This window comes from Dysidea avara, chromosome 12 (genome assembly GCF_963678975.1).
Source record: "Dysidea avara chromosome 12, odDysAvar1.4, whole genome shotgun sequence".
Taxonomy (NCBI): Eukaryota; Metazoa; Porifera; class Demospongiae; order Dictyoceratida; family Dysideidae; genus Dysidea; species Dysidea avara.
The window spans coordinates 9942455-9964210 of record NC_089283.1 but is presented as its reverse complement, the minus strand read 5'-3'; the positions used below and the strand labels follow the sequence as shown (position 1 = coordinate 9964210).

General features: G+C 39.0%; 2 protein-coding genes and 2 long non-coding RNA genes across 6 annotated transcripts; 2 read left to right on the top strand and 2 right to left on the bottom strand.

The window, feature by feature from the left end:
• Positions 1-3447: 3447 nt before the first annotated feature.
• LOC136240016 (uncharacterized) lies at positions 3448-5048 on the top strand. Of its 3 annotated transcripts, none has more exons than XR_010693629.1 (6): positions 3449-3775; positions 3823-3934; positions 3983-4372; positions 4428-4488; positions 4543-4601; positions 4658-5048. It is a non-coding gene; the product is annotated as an uncharacterized lncRNA (long non-coding RNA). The 3 variants fall into 3 exon arrangements; XR_010693628.1 differs by having other exon boundaries at positions 3450-3775; positions 4428-4482; XR_010693627.1 differs by having other exon boundaries at positions 3448-3775; positions 4428-4601.
• Positions 5049-8346: 3298 nt separating this feature from the next.
• Positions 8347-10084, bottom strand: LOC136240975 (nicotinamide N-methyltransferase-like). The gene is made up of 2 exons (XM_066032068.1): positions 9989-10084; positions 8347-9255 (listed from the first exon to the last, which is right to left on the bottom strand). The coding sequence occupies exon 2, from the start codon at positions 9236-9238 to the stop codon at positions 8435-8437; it is 804 nt and encodes a 267-aa protein (XP_065888140.1). The 5' UTR covers positions 9239-9255; positions 9989-10084; the 3' UTR covers positions 8347-8434.
• An 8262-nt stretch (positions 10085-18346) lies between these two features.
• On the bottom strand, positions 18347-18727 carry LOC136240979 (uncharacterized). Its single transcript, XR_010694068.1, has 2 exons — positions 18579-18727; positions 18347-18520 (listed from the first exon to the last, which is right to left on the bottom strand). It is a non-coding gene; the product is annotated as an uncharacterized lncRNA (long non-coding RNA).
• Positions 18728-18766: 39 nt separating this feature from the next.
• Positions 18767-21680, top strand: LOC136240978 (HSPB1-associated protein 1-like). Its single transcript, XM_066032072.1, has 2 exons — positions 18767-19558; positions 21200-21680. Exons 1-2 carry the CDS (start codon positions 18849-18851, stop codon positions 21591-21593), a joined length of 1104 nt encoding a protein of 367 aa, XP_065888144.1. The 5' UTR covers positions 18767-18848; the 3' UTR covers positions 21594-21680.
• The last annotated feature ends 76 nt before the right edge of the window (positions 21681-21756 follow it).

Below are 21756 nucleotides of genomic sequence, written 5' to 3'. Positions count from 1 at the left end.
CAAGAGATCAGTTAGAAACAAGAAACCTGTATAGAGATCAGCTACACACAAGTCACCCTGTAGAGAGATCAGCTAGAAGAAGTTACCTTGTAGGCAACTATGGAAAGAGATAGTTCAACTAGAAGAAATCACCTTGTAGAGTTCAGCTACAAAGAAACCACCATGTAGAGATTTCAGTTACAAACAAATCGCCCTGTAGAGAGATCAATAGAAGAAGTTACCTTGCAGAGAGTTCAACTACAAAGAAACCATCATGTAGATAGTTCAGCTACAAACAAATCTCCCTGTAGAGAGCTTAGCTAGAAGAAGTTACCTTGTAGAGAGTTCAGCTACAAAGAAACCAGAGAGTTCAGCAACAAACAAATCTCCCTGTAGAGAGATCAGCTAGAAGAAGTTACCTTGTAGAGAGTTCAGCTTCAAACAAATCACCCTGTAGAAAGATCAGCTAGAAGAAGTCACCTTGTAGAGAGTTCAGTTACAAAGAAACGACCATGTAGAGAGCTCAGCTACAAACTAGTGACCTTGTAGAGGCATCAGCTAGAAGAAGTTACCTTGTAGAGAGTTCAGCTACAAAGAAACCATTCTTTAAAGAGCTCAGCTACAAACAAATCACCTGTACAGAATTCAGCTACAAACAAATCACCCTGTAGAAAGATCAGCTAGAAGAAGTTACCTTGTAGAGAGTTCAGTTACAAAGAAACCACCATGTAGAGAATTCAGCTACAAACTAGTGACCCTGTAAAGACATCAGCTAGAAGAAGTTACCTTGTAGAGAGTTCAGCTACAAAGAAACCATTCTATAAAGAGCTTAGCTGCAAACAAATCACCTATATATAGAGAATTCAGCTACAAACAAATCACCCTGTAGAGAGATCAGCTAGAAGAAGTTACCTTGTAGAGAGTTCAGCTACAAAGAAACCATCATTTAGAGAGTTCAGCTTCAAACAAATCACCTGTGGAGAGTTCAGCTACAAACAAATCACCCTGTAGAAAGATCAGCTAGAAGAAGTCACCTTGTAGAAAGTTCAGTTACGAAGAAACCACCATGTAGAGAGTTCAGCTATAAACTAGTGACCTTGTAGAGGCATCAGCTAGAAAAGTTACCTTGTAGAGAGTTCAGCTACAAAGAAACCATTCTGTAAAGAGCTCAGCTGCAAACAAATCACCTGTACAGAATTCAGCTACAAACAAATCACCCTGTAGAGAGATCAGCTAGAAGAAATTACCTTGTAGATAGTTCAGCTACAAACAAATCACCCTGTAGAAAGATCAGTTAGAAGAAGTGCTACAAAGAAACCATTTTGTAAAGAGATCAGCTAGAAGAAATTACCTTGTAAAGAGTTCAGCTACAAAGAAACCACCATGTAGAGAGTTCAGCTGCAAAGAAATCACCCTGTAGAAAATTCAGCCACAAACAAATTGTCCTGTAGAAAGATCAGTTAGAAGAAGTTACCTTTTAGAGAGTTCAGCTACAAAGAAACCATTCTGTACAGAGCTCAGCTGCAAACAAATCACCTGTACAGAATTCAGCTACAAACAAATCACCCTGTAGAGAGATCAGCTAGAAGAAATTACCTTGTAGATAGTTCAGCTACAAACAAATCACCCTGTAGAAAGATCAGTTAGAAGAAGTTACCTTGTAGAGAGTTCAGCTACAAAGAAACCATTTTGTAAAGAGATCAGCTAGAAGAAATTACCTTGTAAAGAGTTCAGCTACAAAGAAATCACCATGTAGAGAGTTCAGCTGCAAAGAAATCACCCTGTAGAAAATTCAGCCACAAACAAATTGTCCTGTAGAAAGATCAGTTAGAAGAAGTTACCTTTTAGAGAGTTCAGCTACAAAGAAACCATTCTGTAAAGAGCTCAGCTGCAAACAAATCACCTGTACAGAATTCAGCTACAAACAAATCACCCTGTAGAGAGATCAGCTAGAAGAAGTTACTTGTAGATCGTTCAGCTACAAACAAATCTCCCTGTAGAGAGATCAGCTTGAAGAAGTTACCTTGTAGAGAGTTCAGCTACACACAAATCACCCTGTAGAAAGATCAGCTAGAAGAAGTCACCTTGTAGAGTGTTCAGTTACAAAGAAACCACCATGGAGATTCTGTAATCAATATAATGTATTATATATATATAATTTGTACATTTACTGATAAAATATTTAAAGTACATCTACTTCATCTTTTCTTCTTCCTGTGGTAAAGAAAAAAAGATAGGTTAAAAAAGTCCCAAAGCCGGCCATAGGCCGGCTTTGGGGTATACAAATACAAAAAGAAATGAAATCTAATCCAAAACAGCCAAGCTGTAAAAAAAGTGTGCGGCCCTCAAAAAGGCTATGGTGAAAAAAGATGTGAAATCCAAGGTGGCAGCCAAGAAATGGCTGTGATGGTAGGTTAATGGTAAAAATTTTAATAATGACAATTCAGGTGAATTTTGTGCCAAGACCAAGCGGCACAAAAATTCACCTGAATTGTCATTATTAAAATTTTTACCATTAACCTACCATCACAGCCATTTCTTGGCCGCCACCTTGGATTTCACATCTTTTTTCACCATAGCCTTTTTGAGGGCCGCACAGTTTTTTACAGCTTGGTGTTTTGGATTAGATTATATTTACTGGACATTTCCTACAGTAACAGGAAATGTGATAATCCAAACCCACAATGAAACATGTACAGTATCTTGGATATAGGTTTCTTATACATTTTGGAAACTCTATTATAGTATATAGGTAAGCTAGCTACTATAATGTACTAATGCTGTCTGTTTCTTGCCATTTATAGGAAATGTCCATAATCATGTGTCCTGAACTTGTGGAGAAGATAATGCACATTGGCACCATACTGTCCCCCATCTATTATACTGTGCTTAGGAAATGTGACATTTACTGACATTTCCTAGACAGGGAATTTGCATTTTGACATCTATCCTGAATGCAGGAAATGTCAAGAAATTTCTAAAAATTTGTGTTTAAGTAATGTCACTAAATTTCATCTAGGAAATGTCAGGAAATATAATCCTGCTATTAGGAAATGTCATGGAAATTGCATCCTATACTAGTTGAGGAAATGTCAAGGAAATATGCAAATTTCATGTACATTGGAAATGTACAGAAATATGGTACATTTACTGGGGAATTCCGGATACCTGAAATGCAGCTTTTCTTCCTGTAGTGTGTGTGTGCAATAATATAGTTGCAAAAGAAATAATTTATTTTTGGAGGAACAAGGTACTGGTATTATGCCATTCCAATGCATGGCTACTGTATTGTAGAATTCTCAAAAAGTATTTCTTTATCAGCATGAATAAACTACTGTATGTTACTTCAACAATGTTGATGTAATATACAGTAGCTATAGTACGTTCGCGTTGAGCTGAATCCTGAGTTGTTGATTAAGAAGCCATACAAGATCAAAGGTTTTAAACATAATGTTTATGACGCATTTATTCGTAAGCCCATGTTACGGGCGCGCACTTAATTGTTGAGAATATGGCGTCCAGTGTACCGTCAGCGAGTGCGGAGCGAAACCCTTTTGGGAAGACGTTAAACAGCCAAACGAAGTATCTACTTATGAAACTATGGGAGTACTTTAAGCAAGAAGCGAAGAAATGTAAAATTTCTATCAACATCATGGAGAGAATCTCGAAGGCCACCGGTATTGTATCATGCCTTCTTTGCTGGGTTTTGGCATACATTACGCCACGCAGGGATTTCAAGGACATCCATTAGAATGGAGCACCGCAAGAAAGGCGATTTATTTACGCCAAGAAAAAGGTACAAAATGCACTTTGCACAAGCCCGCTCAATTCTGTAATCGTCAGGTACAAATGTTCACGAGTCCTTGTTGATACAGACAGTTTTAACCCAGATACTATCAGACAAGATCCATTCATTGTACGGAAGGGAGGAAATCTATCGCTCTCAAAGATTTTGGTAAGTTAAATTTTGAAACCTGGAACTTTGTCACTTACTCCGTCTTAGGCCAAACTTAAGAATGATGGTGTTTTCTCTGGGGGTAGAACATTGCTTTAAAGAGTGTTGAGTGATATGGGATTTAAGTACAAGACGATTAATGACAAGAGCTTAGCATTGAAACTGTTTGTGCTTTAATTTCACTACACGTATGTGCAGGGTATGCTATGAGCAGCCCTGCACAGTCCATCAGTATCATAAATATTAAAGACGAACGAGGTGCAACAGAACTGAAGGAAGACCAGTTGTGTATTTGGATGAGACTTGGGTAATGAAGAACTTCTAGAGCAATTCCTCATCCAAATCGGCAGTGATAGTGAAGATGGTGATGGTGGTATTAATGAATTGTCCACTAGCAGCAGCGGGTCCAAGTCTTCTTCTGGGCTTACTTCATCTGATGTAAGATTGTTTGATATTTGCAGCATTGGTGTTATAACTTGATTTTGTTCCCCAGGAGTCATCAAGTAGCTGGGATTAAACTCTGTGAAGTACATAAAAATACAGATGAAGTACGTGTAAGTGTGTGCACTTTAATAAAAAATATCATTGCTTTATTGTGCTATCCGAAGTTGAACATACCATCCCTTGTATATTTAATCAGTGCAGGAGTGTTTGGAAGTCACTACAGGTACTATCAGCCCAAATTCATACAAACAGTATTATTTCATTTGTTGAAACTTTTAGAGTTTTTTGGGAATGTAACTTCAAAAACAAAATGCTGGCTGGAAAAACTGTGTACATGTGTGGCGAAGTGATGAGAAAAGTATTAAAATGACAAATTGACTAAATGGGAACAGAAGACGATAGTCAGCTGTGGTGAATGTGAAGTAAAATACATGTTGTTTGTCTCACTTGCAGGAACACCAATGCTACATAATGGATTTTGAGCTGTTATAATTTGGTTTTTTTCTCTTTTGAGGCTGAAGAAGTTTTTACCTGAATATAAGCAGGCCACTTATCTTCTAAATACAGTGCAACAGTGGCCCCAGCTCTTCTACTTATGTAACTCTGTTTTACACACACAAAATCTGTTTTATTTTTCTTGTAAAAGTGTATTACAGCCTCTTACATAAGGGATGGTGAAATCATGCGTGTTGAGGGGCGGGTATGTGACGTCTGGCTTCGCCACAAACATGTGTCAACATGACCATCAAAGGGCCGCGCTTTAGAGGCTTCCCCATTGAAAATGTATGGCGAAACTTTACAGTGCCATAACGGGAGTGTCTTACATTCGAATGAAGCGCTTTTAATATATTTTTAGCGGATCGAGAAGCGCTACGTATCGAGCTATACAGGAGCCCCATGCGATGTAGCAATCGTAAGTTATTAATCGTTTTTGAGGGTTCAGCTCAACGCGAACGTACTATAGGTTAGTCACCTTATTACATACCTGGTTCTCTATTACTACAGCCAAAATCATGACACATAGGCTAAACAATTAATTCAATGTTATAGAGAACCAGGTATGTAATAAGGTGACTCAATAAGGTGTTGTGCTGGTGGGTGCTATACAGCAAATCTTTTTTACATTCATGAAACTGTAGCTATACTGTACGTACGTATGATTTCATTTTATGCACCTGGTCTGAAGTCAATTTGTACTTTCATTCTCTCTTCACATTCCTGAGCCTATTGAACCCAAAAGAAAACTATTGGTTTATTGTTCAGACACATACATTCTCAATCTCCTCTGTCGTCATGTGTACTGTGTGTGTCATGTATAATAGCACATTAAGTGAACTATGCAGTATTTCCTTTCCATCTTGTTGCTTATGTGTAATTGTAGAGCATTTAAATTACGCTTATAAAACAATTTATACTCAAGGTAGTCAGTGCTTGCTGCTTTTCCCAAATACAGTGGTGATATATGTATGTGCAGTTTGGGGCCTTATATTGACGGAGCCCTGGTCAGCCAGGTAGGCACCAGCCTATTATGATGGCATAATTTTGAGCATAATAGGTGCCTGAAAGCATTGAGCATAATGCTAGCATAATAGACAGAATAATTGTCATACTGTAAGCAAAAATGTATGCCACAGAAAAGGTTTACTTCAATAATAGAACAGTCGATGCCACTGATATGGCATTAATTAGTTATCTGACACCACTGTTATTATAGTTTACAATGCAGCCAAATTCTTAATGCACAACGAGTATTTTTTACATTTAACCAGTTGTTTATAAGCCAAAGTTTATCATTATCCATAGAAAGTAACAAAACATGGGAACTGTGACAAAAATTTTGAGCATAATTATGAGCATAATAGGCAAAAATTTTGAGCACTGCAGCAAAGCATAATAGGCAAAGTTATGAATAGTCGACATCAGGGCCGGAGCCAATGCCGGACCACTTTTCAGCTACTTGAATTTGTAAAAAGATCGAGATACTCTAATAGAGCAGTCATCATAATATACTCTAATAGAACAGTCATCGAAATACTCTAATAGAGCATTCGGTATAGAATATAGCCACCATTCTACTTTGTCTAAGCCATTACATCTGTGTTAATTGTTCCCAAATCACTTAAAAGTTCCAGTGAGTCATCTGTATGGCACTGCATTGAGCTAATTAATCATGCGTATCATGCATGCAATAGCAATTACAGTCCCAATAGCTTCTGTATCACAAAGAACTATGATTTCACTGAATTTTGAAAGTAAAATTAGATATGAAATTGAACTAATTGGTACTATAGTACAAAATTACCAGGACATATTCTAACTGATGTTAACAACAAGAAGAAAGAGGATTTGTAAGTATAATAGCTTCCAGGTGTCATTTCAGAGTATCTATTTTCAAAAATTTCCCTGGGGGAGCATGCCCCCCAGATGGCCGGACCACTCAAAATCTCTGGGCTCTGGCCCTGGTCGACATTACAGAAGAGGCATTAAATCCAAGTTTTAGAATTTTCATAGGACCTAGTACTCATGCAGCTAAGATATAACGTTCGCCATGAATCAATATACAGTACTGTAAATAGTGTTTCTAACCAATTATGTAATTTTATAATTAGTATCTGTAATCTTAAAAAGTCATTACCAACTTTGTGTGTACCGTCAAGGAGGGACATGACCAAATGCATGCAAAACATCCTAATATAGTACATGTCTTGACAGTATTATATTGTTATCTCTTTTTTATCATTGCTAGTTTTGCATGCAATCACTGAATAATCGTGGTTGTAAAGCTTCTTCAGTAACAATGGAATGTACACTTCAGATTAGCTGTAGATTTACTTTATTAAGGGCCTAATTGATAGAATATTTATCAGGGTAAAAATGATACTAAGTTAACTGTTTGTTTGCTGTGCTATGTGCTCTGTGTGTGTGTATGTGTGAGGCAGCATAGCCAAGTGGTTAGGGCATTGGCCTGGTGATTGAAAGGCTTTGATTCCCAGTTACACCACTTTGGTGTTGTTGTTTCCTTGAGAGAGAAACTTTACTCACATTGCTCTAGTTTACCCAGCTGTTAAATGGGGACTTGGCAGCCTGGTGTCAACTAGGGAAGCAGCCCACCCAGCTGTAACATCAATGGGTACCTGGTGTAAACTGGGGAAGCAAATTCCCCAGCTTATGGTGTTGTGGTCATTGTGGAACTTTGGGCTCTATACTAGTCTATATTATGTACCTTAGGGAATTTCCAAAAAGTTCAAATGACAGCCATATCTATCTGTAATAGAATATACATTTATAGCAATACTTTAAAGAATGACTATTAAAAGATATGCAGTGAATTAAGATTACACTTTTAAGCTGTTAAGTCTAACACTAGTATGTGATGCGCAGGTGTGTGATATGCTACACACATTTGATTACTGGTGGTAAGTGATCAACCAATGAATGTTAGTCATACTAAGGTACGCAAAAAATAATAGCTCAAGTCATTGAGATATTTTTACACATTTTTTTACATTTTCTTTATTTAGTAATGCAGCTTTAAGTTGCACATAAAGTTTGAAATACGTAAAGTGTTGTGATTCTACAGTGCGTACCTAATTAACTATACAGTATAGTGAAACACCACTGGACTTTTCTGGATCTATTTGAATATGTATGATGTCTCTCATGCCCCAATTACTTGGCCAATGATTATCAGAATTGTTCATTATCCGAACTGTGGAAGTGACTTTTCTATTAGAGTATTTTGTTTAAAATGTGTGACTGCGTGTTCTATTAGAGTAATTGAACAGATCTCTGCATGGGCTTCTATTATCTAATTCATAATCTGAACTTTTCAATTATCTGAACACACTCAGGGAGCCCAATTAGTTAGGGTATAATAGAGGGACCACTGTACTATGACAATCCCCAGTTTCCCCACAAATTACAAGCTACATAATTATATATGTGCTCAATGTATAATACTGCAATGATTATGGCACAAACCAGATAATGATCAAAATAACACAACCAGTGCATATGGTATATAACAATGCATAATTTTATGTAAAGTATTCAAACTCAGTAAACTTGTGCAGCTACAAACATTCGACCAATTGAGTTGCTTGGTTTGTAGGATTTAAAACATTCTGGAGATTTCAAATATAGCTCTTTGTGGTGTACTTTGAATCCAACTTTCTGCAAGGATACCACAATGTTCTCTTCAGTGATTGGATAGCTTGGGTACCGTTTGCCATCAATGTGGTAAAATGAGCACCCCAAATTTGCCATTGTAAGGAAAAAGCCTTTGGGACTAAGTAGATTCTTAATTTGTTGAAGAACAGTTTCATATTCTTTAACAGATTTCACCACATTCTCAATACATGCATTTGACACAACAATATCTACTTTACCAGCTGCAATTTCAGGAACAATGTTTGTACGCCTAATATCACAAAAAAGAACATCTTCGATTTTGCTTCGTAACATCTCAATTCTCTCAGTCACAGCATCAGGATCATTCTGACCCTCCAGGGTGTTTACTACATGCTCAAAATATGGTGACCAGTCATAAGCATTAGGGTCTTTTTTCTTCCACATCAGCACTTCATCACGACAAGATTCCACATAATCAGAATGATAGATCTTAGCCACATATGGTGCAGCACTGATTTGACAGTGGATACAAGGACCACCACCAAGGTCTAGCAAGGTGGCAGTAGAAGTGTCCCACTCTTTGTGGAACTGTTGGTAGAATCTGTGATAGCAAGGCATGATCCAGTGTTGTGAAAAATTGGCATTTGCTTCAGCCTCAAAAATATCACCAGGATATCTCTGATGAAGGTAATATCTAGCATTGAAGTGTGCATAATCAGGATCATCCATTTGGAGTAGTAGGTAAGCTGTGGAAGTTAAGCAAAATCATCTTAATTATTGTATCTAAACGTAGTTTTCAAGGCAGCACAAGAATGTAGCTACATACAGAGACAATTGAGGTGATTGTATCCCAACATGACTGTGACTCTCTAAATCTATTACATTATGCATAATACAGTGCGGCTAAAAGCATATATTGTCAAAAGATCCTGTTGAGATACTTATCATAGTGATCTCTGCACTGTGCTAGTTGCATACACATGCAACAAAAATTAATTACACAGCATATATGATGTAGCTATGCATGTCTAGCTATGCGCCAAACATAATATCTGGTGGAAATTATATTAATGTTAATTGATCACTTGGTTGTATGTCATGTGACTAATGGAGTACAAAGTTCAAGTATACTTTGTGTGAAACTGTGGCTTATAATTAATGTGGTTGGGTGTAAACAAACTACATGTGACTGGTCGGATAGCCGCAGACCATCAATTGCATACCATGAGTGGGTGTATGGCCTTACAGTAGCAGGGTAGTTCAGCACTGAGCAATCATCGCCAGGAAACTATAGCTAGCTATAAATGCTTATGCACGGTGCATAATTCCCAAACTTTTACACGTCTGCATGACTTCAGTAGCTAGTCCTCTAAGTTGCAGGTCCCTAATAGAATAGCGATAAATGCACTTGAAGCGCGGCGTGCATCTACCAGCTGGTCTACACAATATAGCTGTAGCTATATTTACGTATGTCTGTACCTTGAACTTTCAACGATCTTGCGTCGATCTTTTCTTGTGTGCCGTTTCAGCGATTACACATCCGGTCAAGGGAGCGCTTGCTAATTAGAGTTCTCCATTCATAATTATATAAGCGCCTAATATCGAGAAGTCATGCACGTGTGAGGTTCATCCCTGCACGCATCTCATTGATGATTTTCAATCTCAAGCATTGTAATTTGACGAAATATCGACTGTCACATAATAAACCTCGGATTAAACTAATTTCCACTGAGGAAGGCATGTCAAGCTGCACCCTCCACACCGACTGTGGACTTTTTTTTCTTCCAGTGGAAGTTTGAAGAGGAAAATGATTGCTTTGATTGGGTAGGTCACTAAAGTGTCTATAGCTAAAATTAGTTTTATGGGTTGCAGTGCTCCTTGCCACTACCCGACTAAGACGTTAAAAAGTGCTAGACAAATAAATGCTATAGAAACCCTATACTACAAGTGTTAGGAAGTAGGGTTCACAGATAAATAAGCTACGAAACAAGGGAGGTTACTGTAACACCTGCAGGCTGCAGCTATACTACATAGCTTTCTTCTCCAGCCTGTCAAAAGTATAACTATGACTGGAGTAGAGTTTAAATGTACGTAGCTCCAGTCTTGTTTCATTGCTTATTGTTTATTAATTTTGTGATCCCTACTCAAACTGAATGTAAAATTCTAATTTTTCTTGTTTACTTTTTGTAGTAACACAATTCATTACCATCGCTACTTTTCTGCTGCCACTGTTTCATTTGATGCAGTATGCTATACCATCGCATACTGCATCAAATGAAACAGCCAGTGGCAGCAGAAAAATTAATCATGTGCCCTAATTATCAATTACTGAAGCCTTTACTGAAATGCGAAGTTGCCATTCTGCTTCTTTATCTGCTATATATTCCATCTGTTATAGCTACAGCTTTACAAATAAAGAACAGTAAGAGAAGCTCCTCTGCAATCAATCCAGTTGCTATGGAAATTACAGTTGAAAACTTGCCCCAACTGTCAATTGCGAAGTGTCCATTTCACTTGATAGCAATAGTTCCAGCTAGTTCCACCTGTTATACAGTGTTACAAATGAACCAGAAGCACCTCTGCAATTGATCCAGTCACACTACAGAAAATAAAACACTGAAGCCATGCTACATTCAGTCAACATGTGCACCTATGCACGATAGTGGAAAAATAAATGGACACAAAGGAGGACAAAGGTATGTACATGATGCATGTATTGCAGCTGCTGTGGCTTGCAAAAAGGCACATTTCTGGCTGAAGCAACATTAAGCAGTGAAGAGCTGTAGCCTTATCTACAGTTGAGTTATGCTTGGCTGGAGGAATTAGTCAGTCAGTCAGTCAGTCAGTCAGTCAGTTAGTTAGCAGAAAATTAATAAATAAATTTCATAGAAATGTGTTAGAATTAAGGATTTGATAATAAATTTGTGGGCTGGGTAATTATACCTAGCCAATACTGCCAAGTTGTTATGCAGGAAAGTGCAGGCTGGGTTTTGGGATGATATTCTTGGGAAAGAAAGCCATGATCCCTATACTACGCATACGGTACTACCATACTGTATGATTAGGAAGCAGCTAGGGACATGGTAGGAATTTGATCAGCTTTTTGCTCTAATATATAATACAAAAGAATTTGACATAAGGATGCATCAAATCCCTGTATTGTCCTGAACAGTGCAACCAAATTGGCAGATTATCCAATTTTACAGGAAGGAATATTTTCACTCATAATAAATGAGCATCTTACTCATTTAAGCCTTAGGTGTAACTCCATCTGTATTTCACAGGTTGAGGTCTCTGTTTGGACTGATTGCTGTTTTGTTTTTTGTCACTTGATTTTTTCCATTTAATATAAGTGGCCATAAAAATTCTGTTGTCTACTATACAGTGCAGACCATTTAGATATCATCTATTACCTATTATGTGCGGACTAACAGTAAACTAAAAGGAACCTCAGTAGTAGTATGCTTGCAGGGAGTTTACAAATCTCATATAACTGCATATTCTTACATGTATTACCCACCAAACTGTATCCTTTTCCCATGAGATAACCAAACTGTGGGAGATTAACTATGGTAGTCATAACACTGATAAACACACTTGGATTGCTATAGGTGTATCATACTCACTACATTAAATGGAATATACTTATGAGACTCTGAGAATTCGTTTGTTACAGTGCTGATGTAGTAGATTATTCACTATACTCTACTGGAAATCTATGGTATTTTCTTTGATATGGGAGGAGTGTAACCTATGTATGCATATGTGCATGGATGATTACAAGCATATAGTATATATTTATAATTGCTAAAACTCACGTGCATGAATGTAGTGCAATGAATCTAATAAGTCAGTAAAAGAGTCAATAATATTGTCTCTGCTTTTACAACTATAGAGCTGGCAATTTGTTCCATGTAGAGATGGTAGTTGGAAAAAAAGCTGGACGGATTTTACTAATTCTATAGGTCATAAGCCACTCATGAAAATAACTTTATACTGGGACTATAATATTATATTATTTGCAAGCGACGCCACTCAATATAATTGTACACATGCAGAAAAGTAAAGTAGCAACATGCATTAGTAATGATTTAATACACTGCAAATCAAAGTAGTGAAAGTCACCACATATAATTTCTGCTACAATGTAGTAATGGTTACTTCTTTGTAGTGATGTCATTACTTTCTTGTATTATATAGTTACCCTCAGTCCCTCACTACTTTGGTATAGCTATTGACGGTCAGTACCTAATAGTGACAGTCACTACGAAGAAAGTAGCAACTGTCACTGCAAATTTAGATATCTTGGCAGTACATTCTGCACCCCATAGTTTATAAATTGTTTACATTGTCTACAGGTGAGTTGGGGCAGTGCCCTCATGTACCCCTTCACCATGTAATTTCTACTATAATATACCCTCCTTTTGCCAAACCCTAATAAAGTTACATGTATTCAAGTACTACCCTACAAGGAGATGTGAGAAAGCCAAGTTAATGTTTGCAATGCTCTTATAAGCTTAAGTGTTGTTTTTTTTTGTCACAAATATTCAATAGCACAACTTACCAGCAAAACAAAGCATTTCATTTTCAGTTTTTTTAGTGTAATATATGTTTTGCTAACTCGATACTATTGCTGAATATTTGCTTGACTGCTGTATTAGAGTGACTGTTCTATTAGAGTATCTCGATTTTTAATGCAGTGTAGCCAAAGATTTTTAAATGCAATTATAGGCATGCTGCTAAATAGTAAAATACAGTTATCCAAACCAGGGTGGTCCATAAGTCTGAAAAGTCCGTAAATAACCATAAACAAGGTTGCTAAAATTATCATATAGTTTTTGAAGTATTAGACTACCCTAATAGAAGCAGTCATTTCTGTACTTCTGTTAACCGAGAATCCAAATAAGTGGGGTCTGGATAACTGAAGTTCCGTTGTACAGTGGTATGTAGTTTTTTTACTGCCAATACAGTAATAATAAAGTACTATGAGCTAATAAAATTTAAAAGGACATTTCTGTTGATACCTCAGAAACCTGTCTACTGTTATATACAAAAAAATCAGCATGCTGCACCAATATGCAAGATCAGGGCTGGAGCCTAGAGATTTTGAGTGGTCAGGCCATGCATGGACTATACAATGGATGTCATAATCATGCACACTACTAAGTTTTTATTGATCTAATATAATCTTTAAATTAGAGATTATCTGCTTTCATGTGGTACTCAACTGCATGTGCTAAGCACACACAGCATGCCAAACTAGGGGGGGTCTGGGGGCATGCTCGCCCAGGGAAATTTTTGAAAATAGATGCTCTGAAATGGCTATTTTTTGCATGCAAAGTCTCTTTCTCCTTTTTGTAAATGGTAATTTTGTGCTACAGTACCAATTAATTCAATTTCATATCTAGTTAGTAGCTAATTTTATATTCATTATACAAAAAATTCTCAGTTAAAATTTTGTTCTTTGAGATACAGAAACCATTTACTGATTTAGATTGTAACTGTTAATGCATGACCAATACAATGCCATGCAGATGATTCACTGGAACTTTAAGACAATTGCCAGAGATGTAATGGCTTAGACAGCAGTGTAATTAGAACAGTGGCTATATTCTATACTGAATACTCTATTAGAGTGTCACGATGACATGTTCTATTACTAGTATTAGAGTATATTTTGATGACTGTTCTATTAGAGTATCTCGATCTTTTTACAAATTCAAGTAGCTGAAAAGTGGTGGCCCTGATACATAGCTAGTTACACACCAAAATAGTGGAATCACACACATCAGTCATAACACAAAATTGTTCAGTTTCGTTGGTCACACAAGTATCACTGGCGACAAGCTTGTTTAGTCTTTAGGATTATCTTGCTATCACCAGCAGTAGTGAGTATTGGATCATCAGCTGACTGATCACAGATCAACTTTACATCAAAACACTTTCCACCATCAGTGGTTGCAGGATAGTGAAGAACAATGTCTCCATTGTCCTCAGTCACCTCCACCTCCTTACTACCAATACCAGTATATGTTGGTGGGGATGTGGACATGTCTTGTTTACACACAGAAACATCCTTGCACTTCTCATCAAGGTTTCCCAGCTCCAGTCCATTACAAGGATTATAGTAGTAGGTTGTGTGCTCGTCAGCAGCAACTTTGAGGGGAGTGTCTAGTCCTTGTAAATTCACTACCTTGCCAGATCTCATTTGCCTGTACAAACACTTATCTGCCTGTATCCACTCGTCTGGTACTAAAGTCTTGTTGGGGCACTTTCCAGGACATGCACACATACTGGTAAAGTTGAACTCATAGTTGTACGTCTTGGGTTCAGAAACGTACACAAACTTTCCAGTAGTTTCCTTTTCATCACAGATCAACCGTACCACCGATGTCCTGTTGATTGTTGACTTGGAATAGTAGTTAGCCATCAGGTTACCCTTAGCATCATAAGAAAACATAGTAGAAGCAACTGCTCCCAGATTGTATGTAAAATTGTACTTGACAGCTTTTTGGCAGATCAGATCGTTTGTGCAAGGATTACCAGTCACAGATGAACTTACGGAAAAGCCAACACAAGGGTTGAACATAAACGTGTATTCATCCTTCGTTATGTTGGATGTTCCATTAACCATATAAACCGCTTGAGCCTTAGTGTTGTTCACGAGCGGCCAGAAATTGATAACTCCAGTTTGATTCGTATCTGTAGGCGTGCAGGCACAATCGTTGATCTTCTTGCAAGTTGGAGCAGCAGCTAGGACAGTCCCAGCAAGCAGGAGGATGGATAAACCTATCAACGTTCCATCCATTTCGATTTGACCTTTCACTACGAACTAGACCTAATTGAAGGAGGGGCCAAGTTTAAAGTTTTTCGGTAAATGAATTCACGAGTCTACCACATGCACCCCTGTCCGGCATAGAAGAAAAAGGACCCATACATGCATGCTTTCAGGGCATGTTTATGCAGGAAGATGTAGACTACGCATTGCTAACAAAGCATTGCAGTTATACACTGCAGCCATAGATAGATAGATATACTATCTATGCTGCAGCAGAGCTGCAAAAGTTGCTACCACAGGAAGGCGAGCAGGGCCGCCCACAGGGGGGGGGGGGGGGGGCAACTGGGGCATTTTGTCCCGGGCCCCAGCCTGAAAGGGGCCCCAGGAGGCCCCATGAAGGGCCCCCTGAATACCTGTTTAAAAGATCGATATACTCTAATAGAGCAGTCAGATCTAAATACTCTAATAGAGCAGTCACAGTATTCTTCAGAGGAGCAGTGTAGCAAGCTTATAGATAAGGAGATATGGTTGGTGATGGGTAGTTATTGTCATTACCAGCAGGTTGCGACCTTTTTTTTTTTTTTTGGTCTTCACCTTACAACTTGGGTCAAGGGCCCCACTTTAACTCTTTGCCCTGGGCCCCTTAATTTCTCTGGGCGGCCCTGAAGGCGAATTGTAGCAAACATGCCGGGAACAGCATAAGCAACAAAAAGCAGCTGGCAACAAGCAACAACAGCACAACAAGCATCAGTATATCAGCAAGCACTAACCACAAGCAATGGTATAACAGCAAACAATTAAAAGTATAGCAACAGCAGAAAAAAGGAGTAGCATGCACCAGCAGCATAGCAAACAGCAAGGAGCGCTGGCCACTGAGCAGCAACAACATGTAGACAGGATGCATGTTAGTAGCAAAATCTGTGCTGAAACATATGCAGCTATGTAGCAGCAGTACACTCAGTTGCTGCTGGCCTTGTATGATTCTCTCAATGATTGTTGCCATTCACGTTGCACATGTAAGTATATACTTGCAGTGAGTCGCAGCAACATGCAATAAAGCCCTGTAAGGAAATTCATGGGTGCTAAAATTGGAGTACGACTGGACACCAAACAGTAGTTGTGAATGTAGTCTAACATGCTTTCTATTCTATTAAACTGGATATATATTAGCGTTGACTTGTAAGTGGGTGGGTCAGTACTGTTGACCCGTTTGACCCACTGGCCTGAATAGTAATCCGGATGGGACCCGGATCTGACCTGGTTTAATTAAAATAGAGGCGTGCCCCAAGACTAGATTAAAAGTCCACAAGTTCCACTAGTCAGCCCTACATTTATTTTACACTATAGAAAGGAGATTGTCTGCAAGAAGTGGGTAGCTAGTCTGGCATGCGAAGGGGCGGGCGCCGCCAGACTAGTGGGTAGCTACGTATTCTCAAGTAGGTGTGGCTCCACGTACGTATTATCAAGTGGGTGTGGCTCCACGTAAGTTTACGGCATGCCAAGTAGCAACACAAATCTGATGATGCCTAGTCTGGCGTAGCCGACCCGCGTGCGTAGCGCGAGGGTCTGGTGACAGCCGAATTCAGTACCTGTGCAGATGGAATGCAATTAAATTTGAAAATACGCGCGAAACACTTGGACAATTTCCGGTAACAGAGCGCGACAGCTACTGTACTTGCACTTGAATGACGTCTATTTCCTCTACAAACCCTTACATTTGTGCTGGTTGTAGAAAAGACATGAGAAGCTCGCCATAATCAGTGGCCAAATCGGAATAACGTCATAGAATGTTGTTAATTGGTCACTAAGAGATCTGATTGGACGCACCAGTTTTTCGTAAGGCTGGCACAGGTACTGAATGCGACTGTCACCAGACCCTCGCGTTACGCGCCCGGGTCGGCTACGCCAGACTAATGCATGCCCACAGAGCACAGCTGATACAATTCCGATAAGTGGGCGTGGTTCTACATGCCCCGCACAGACAGCAAACATATTCTTGAATGGTGGGTGTGGCTCCACGTAAGTTTCTTGAGTGTTTACAACTGCATTTCCACCAATACAATCGAGCTTGTTAACTTATCGTCACACGTGATCTCATCCGGGTCAGACCCAGATATTCAGTGAAGTGGATAAGACCCATTTGACCCAGACAAAATGTGACCCGGATAACCCGGATGACCCGGCCCACTTACAACGCTGATATATACTGCTAGGATGTTCAGTATTTGGTTGCAGTAATTGTTTAAGTGCGAGACTTCCTACAGCCACTGAGGCTAAGCTGTGTGGTCACATCCTTACTCCCAGAACCAAGAGTAAAGGATGGTAATGGATAGGCAACGTGGGCGAGAGACTAATACAACACAAGGCAAACAAATCAATAATGTGCATATATAGGGATAAAAACAATACAAAAAGAAGGTTTGAAATATGCTACAGGCAAGAGTCATGAAGGGCAGCTTAAGCAGTCACATCATGTATATAACTGCTGCGCTGTAAATGTTTACCAATGTGGACAAGCTTGTTTAGCTTTCAGGATCATCCTGTTATCACCAGCAGTAATGATTTTCCACCATCAGAAGTTGTAGCAGATATAGTGAAGAACAATATTTCCATCTTCCACCTCCTTGGTACTACCAATACCAATATGTAGGCTGCCACATGGCCATACCCTTACACTTGTCATCAATACTTCCCAGCACCAAACCATTACAAGGAATTGTAGTAGTAGCTATATATGGTGTGCTAGTCAATGGCAACTTTGAGGGGAGCCAGTTGTAAATTCACCACCTTACCAGATAGAGAATGTCTGTACAAACACTTATCTGTCTGTATCCACTCATCTGGTACTAAAGTCTTGTTGGGACACTTTCCAGGACAGGCACACATACTGATATAGGTATACATTTTTCGGTTCCGAAATGAACATAAACTTCCCAGTAGTCTCCTTTTTATTGATTTTGATTTGATTTTTTGTTTAAACTCATGACATTCGGCCGGCATAGCCATTCTTCCATGCCAGAGTACAAAAAGCATACAAAGACAAAACACACACAAATAAATTACATTTTTTAGACACCCCACATGATACTTCAATTATATAACATGGCATAAAACAAATGAATTAAAAGCACAAAAACAATAACAGTTACTGCATAAGTGATGGCAGTCTGGTCTCTATCTGGATGAGATCGACCGGTGTTGTTTCTAAATCTTCCCTTAGATGATCTACATCCCTAATCATAGAGCTCGAGTGTAAAGGATCTATGCCCTAATCATAGATACTACACCCACCTAAACATCTGATTGCTGATCTTAGGAGTGAAAAACGAAACCAGTGGCCAGAAATCAGTTTCCGTACCTATAGGTGTGCAGGCACAATCTTGCAGCAGCTAGCAAGCAGGAGGACGGAGATACACGTGATTCATTTGAACTGCGCGACTGTAAACAAAATAAATGGGAGTGGCAAATTTCTCCGTTATCTATTCCGTTTTCTCTCGTGGTTACGATATTTTTTTACGCGTAGTGTTGATCAACACCCCATCTTGCCCAACACATGCCAACATGAGAAGGCGGTTCGCTACGATCTTCTTTGCTTTGGCATTCACGTTGGCATTATGGCCAATGCTCGGTTTATTTGCTGGACAATACACGATTCTAAGAAAGAGGGATTCGGTTGAAAGGAGTGACACACTGGACCTAAACCTGAAGGTGTTCTCCGATTACGATGAAACGAAAGCAGAGGATTCCTCAAAGAGATTAGGATTGCAAGTTGAACTACAGAAAATTTTATCGGTTAATCAGTCCAGTTCGCGTGCAGCATTTGAAACTGTAGTAGCTCTAAGCAGTCTTTTACCACGTATCAGGGATGTGCCTCGCATTAAAACCCCAACACCCGAAGCATTTCGTAGCTACATTGCTCCTGTTGGCCTGCCAGTCATCTTCACTGATATGCTAGTAGGAACACGTTTAGCTGACTGGAACTGGGATATGTTAAGAGCTAGATATGGACATCAAGTATTTCACAACACTAGACAAGGAAACTATTCCACTAAGAAGACTTCTTATGGTAAGCAAGTGATTGGCCGAACATCCGTCTCACTTGCTGACTTCATTGACGTTGCTACTGGCAAACGAAAACCCAAGAAGGGAGAAGAAGGGTTGTACATTACAAAGCAGAGAATTATCCCTAAAGAAGCATTGGATGAGGAATTCCATTACCCACCATTTTATCCAGGCTCTCATAAGCAGTGCTACCTGGAACCAACTGCATGGTAAGTGTAGTTTGTGTGGCCAAAAGTAGCAGCAATCAAGTTAAAGTGTATTTATGACATTGACCACATAAGTGGGTTAAAATTCCACCAATACTGTTTTTTTTTTAAATCAACTGCTTGGGTGAATTTTTGCACCTCTCAATGTATTGCCCCACTAACCCCCCTCCTTGGGCATATATGGGGGGGGGGGGGGCTATGGTGGTCATTTTACAGTCAAATGTCCCATGGTAGGAGGGCAAACCTAGTGTTTCAAATCCCCACCAGTAAGCCCCAGCTGCAACACAGGATTTGACGTAGAAAATATAGCAACAAAAAATAATGGTTGTTAAATGTCCCATGGTGGGGCAACAGTTTCATGTCATTTCCCCCTGTACAGCCCTACCTATGCCCAAGGGTACATTGATAGGCGCATTAGTCTTTTGCTGCTACCAAGACAGGCCATGCTAATACTGCAAACACTGTCTGGTGGCAATGTTTTGACTTTACATGGGTAGATGTTCATGTTTCACCAGTCTCAAGAAAATCAGATCAGTCATTTACCAAATTACCTTAAACTACATAATTAAATCACTATACTAAATATAGCTAGCTACTGTTTACTTAGAGTTCATGTTACAGAACGATGATTCGAAAATGTGGCTCTGTAGGCTGACATTCAAAGTCAATGTCACTGGTTACTTTTAGAATAAGTATAAGGGACCATATACATTCCTGCTTCTGTGTTGTACGTCATTAAATTTACATATGCTGTCTGTTGTGGGTGGCAAGTCACATGGTATCATTCATGATGAAAAAATAGCAATTGTTCAAATAGGCTAGGATAACCATGTGTCATGAACTAAGTATCATCATCAGGAGTATGTGATACCACAAGGCTTGTGGTGCTTATGTACTCCTGTCGTAATGATTGGCTCCTGTTACGGTATAATGCTTCACAACTTTACAGTTTTTGTTAGTGCAAATTTTCACGTGTTAGCTGCTTTTTTGTTCACGAGTAGATTTTTACCAAGTTCACATGCTTGTATGTCAACAAGGTTTTACTTTTTGGTTCCTGAAAAGTCTCTACAATAAGATGTGCGAATAATCAAATGGGTTATCTGGCAGTCATTTGTGTAACAAATCTGGAATACAACTTGAATGAATTTTATGCAAGTATATAATACAGCAGCAATTCTAATAGAGCAATCAGACTAAACACGATTGTGTGTTCCTTCACTAGCAAGATCAGTATTGAATGAGCAGTAGAGTAGAAAGCATTTATCTGGTGTGATGTATATATTCTACCTCACACTACCTTCTAAGTCAGGTTTGACTCATACCGTAAACGGGGAAAGTTTCGCGGTAGAGCTTAAACATAGCTATATAGTACACTGTAAATTATTAATTTAGCAGGGAAACTTTCACGGTTTGCTTTGAAACCATGAAAAACGTGAAACTTTCCCCGTTTACGGTAGTTGTGGCGAGCCAGGCACCTTAACAGGTAGGCTGGCTTGTGCTGACTACACATTTGGCAGTGTAGCCAGCAGGTAGAGCTGTTATATTATTATGGAGGATACTTGTAGTTCATGAGTTGTTGCATGAATAAATCCAGATTTGTAAATTAGTTGGAACAATATTGCTCTCTTTATTTCACATCTGTAGGATTGGCGTACCTGGGACTTTCACTCAAGGCCACATCGACAGTAAGGACAACTTTGCATATCAAATACTGGGAGACAAACGCTGGACTATATTCTCACCACAAGACTATGAAAATCTTTACTATACCAAAACCAAGGGATCGCTAGAATGGAGCTCTGCACTCAGTAGCTTAGAGAAACCAGACTTGGAGAAATACCCGCTTTATGCTAAGACCAACCCAATTAGTTTTGTAGTTCATTCAGGAGAGGTACTGTACTTGCCTCGTGGTTGGACACATTTTATAGAGAATGTTAGTCCTTCTCTGATGATCAATACGTGGAGATATGGACCTGCAGCCATCACTGAACTGTGGTCAGACTTTAACAAAGCAGAGATACGCAGAAGATGCTTTTGACATTTGTTTGTTTGTAATGTTTCTACTGCAACAGAATCACTTGTATAACACAGATTTTTAACTATATAAATCTACAAAACTATCTGAGCTGTTCGCTATCACCTCCAGTGTTACAGTTTAAGTCCACCTTATGATAGGGTCAGTAATGTAGATATACATGTGC

What these genes read in the sequence shown, in the direction of transcription:
- LOC136240975 (XM_066032068.1), bottom strand. Translation starts at nt 9,238, where the DNA reads ATGGATGATCCTGATTATGCACACTTCAATGCTAGATATTACCTTCAT.
- LOC136240978 (XM_066032072.1), top strand. Translation starts at nt 18,849, where the DNA reads ATGAGAAGGCGGTTCGCTACGATCTTCTTTGCTTTGGCATTCACGTTG. An exon ending in TACCTGGAACCAACTGCATG is followed by an intron (nt 19,559 to 21,199) that starts GTAAGTGTAGTT and finishes TCACATCTGTAG; the next exon opens with GATTGGCGTACCTGGGACTT.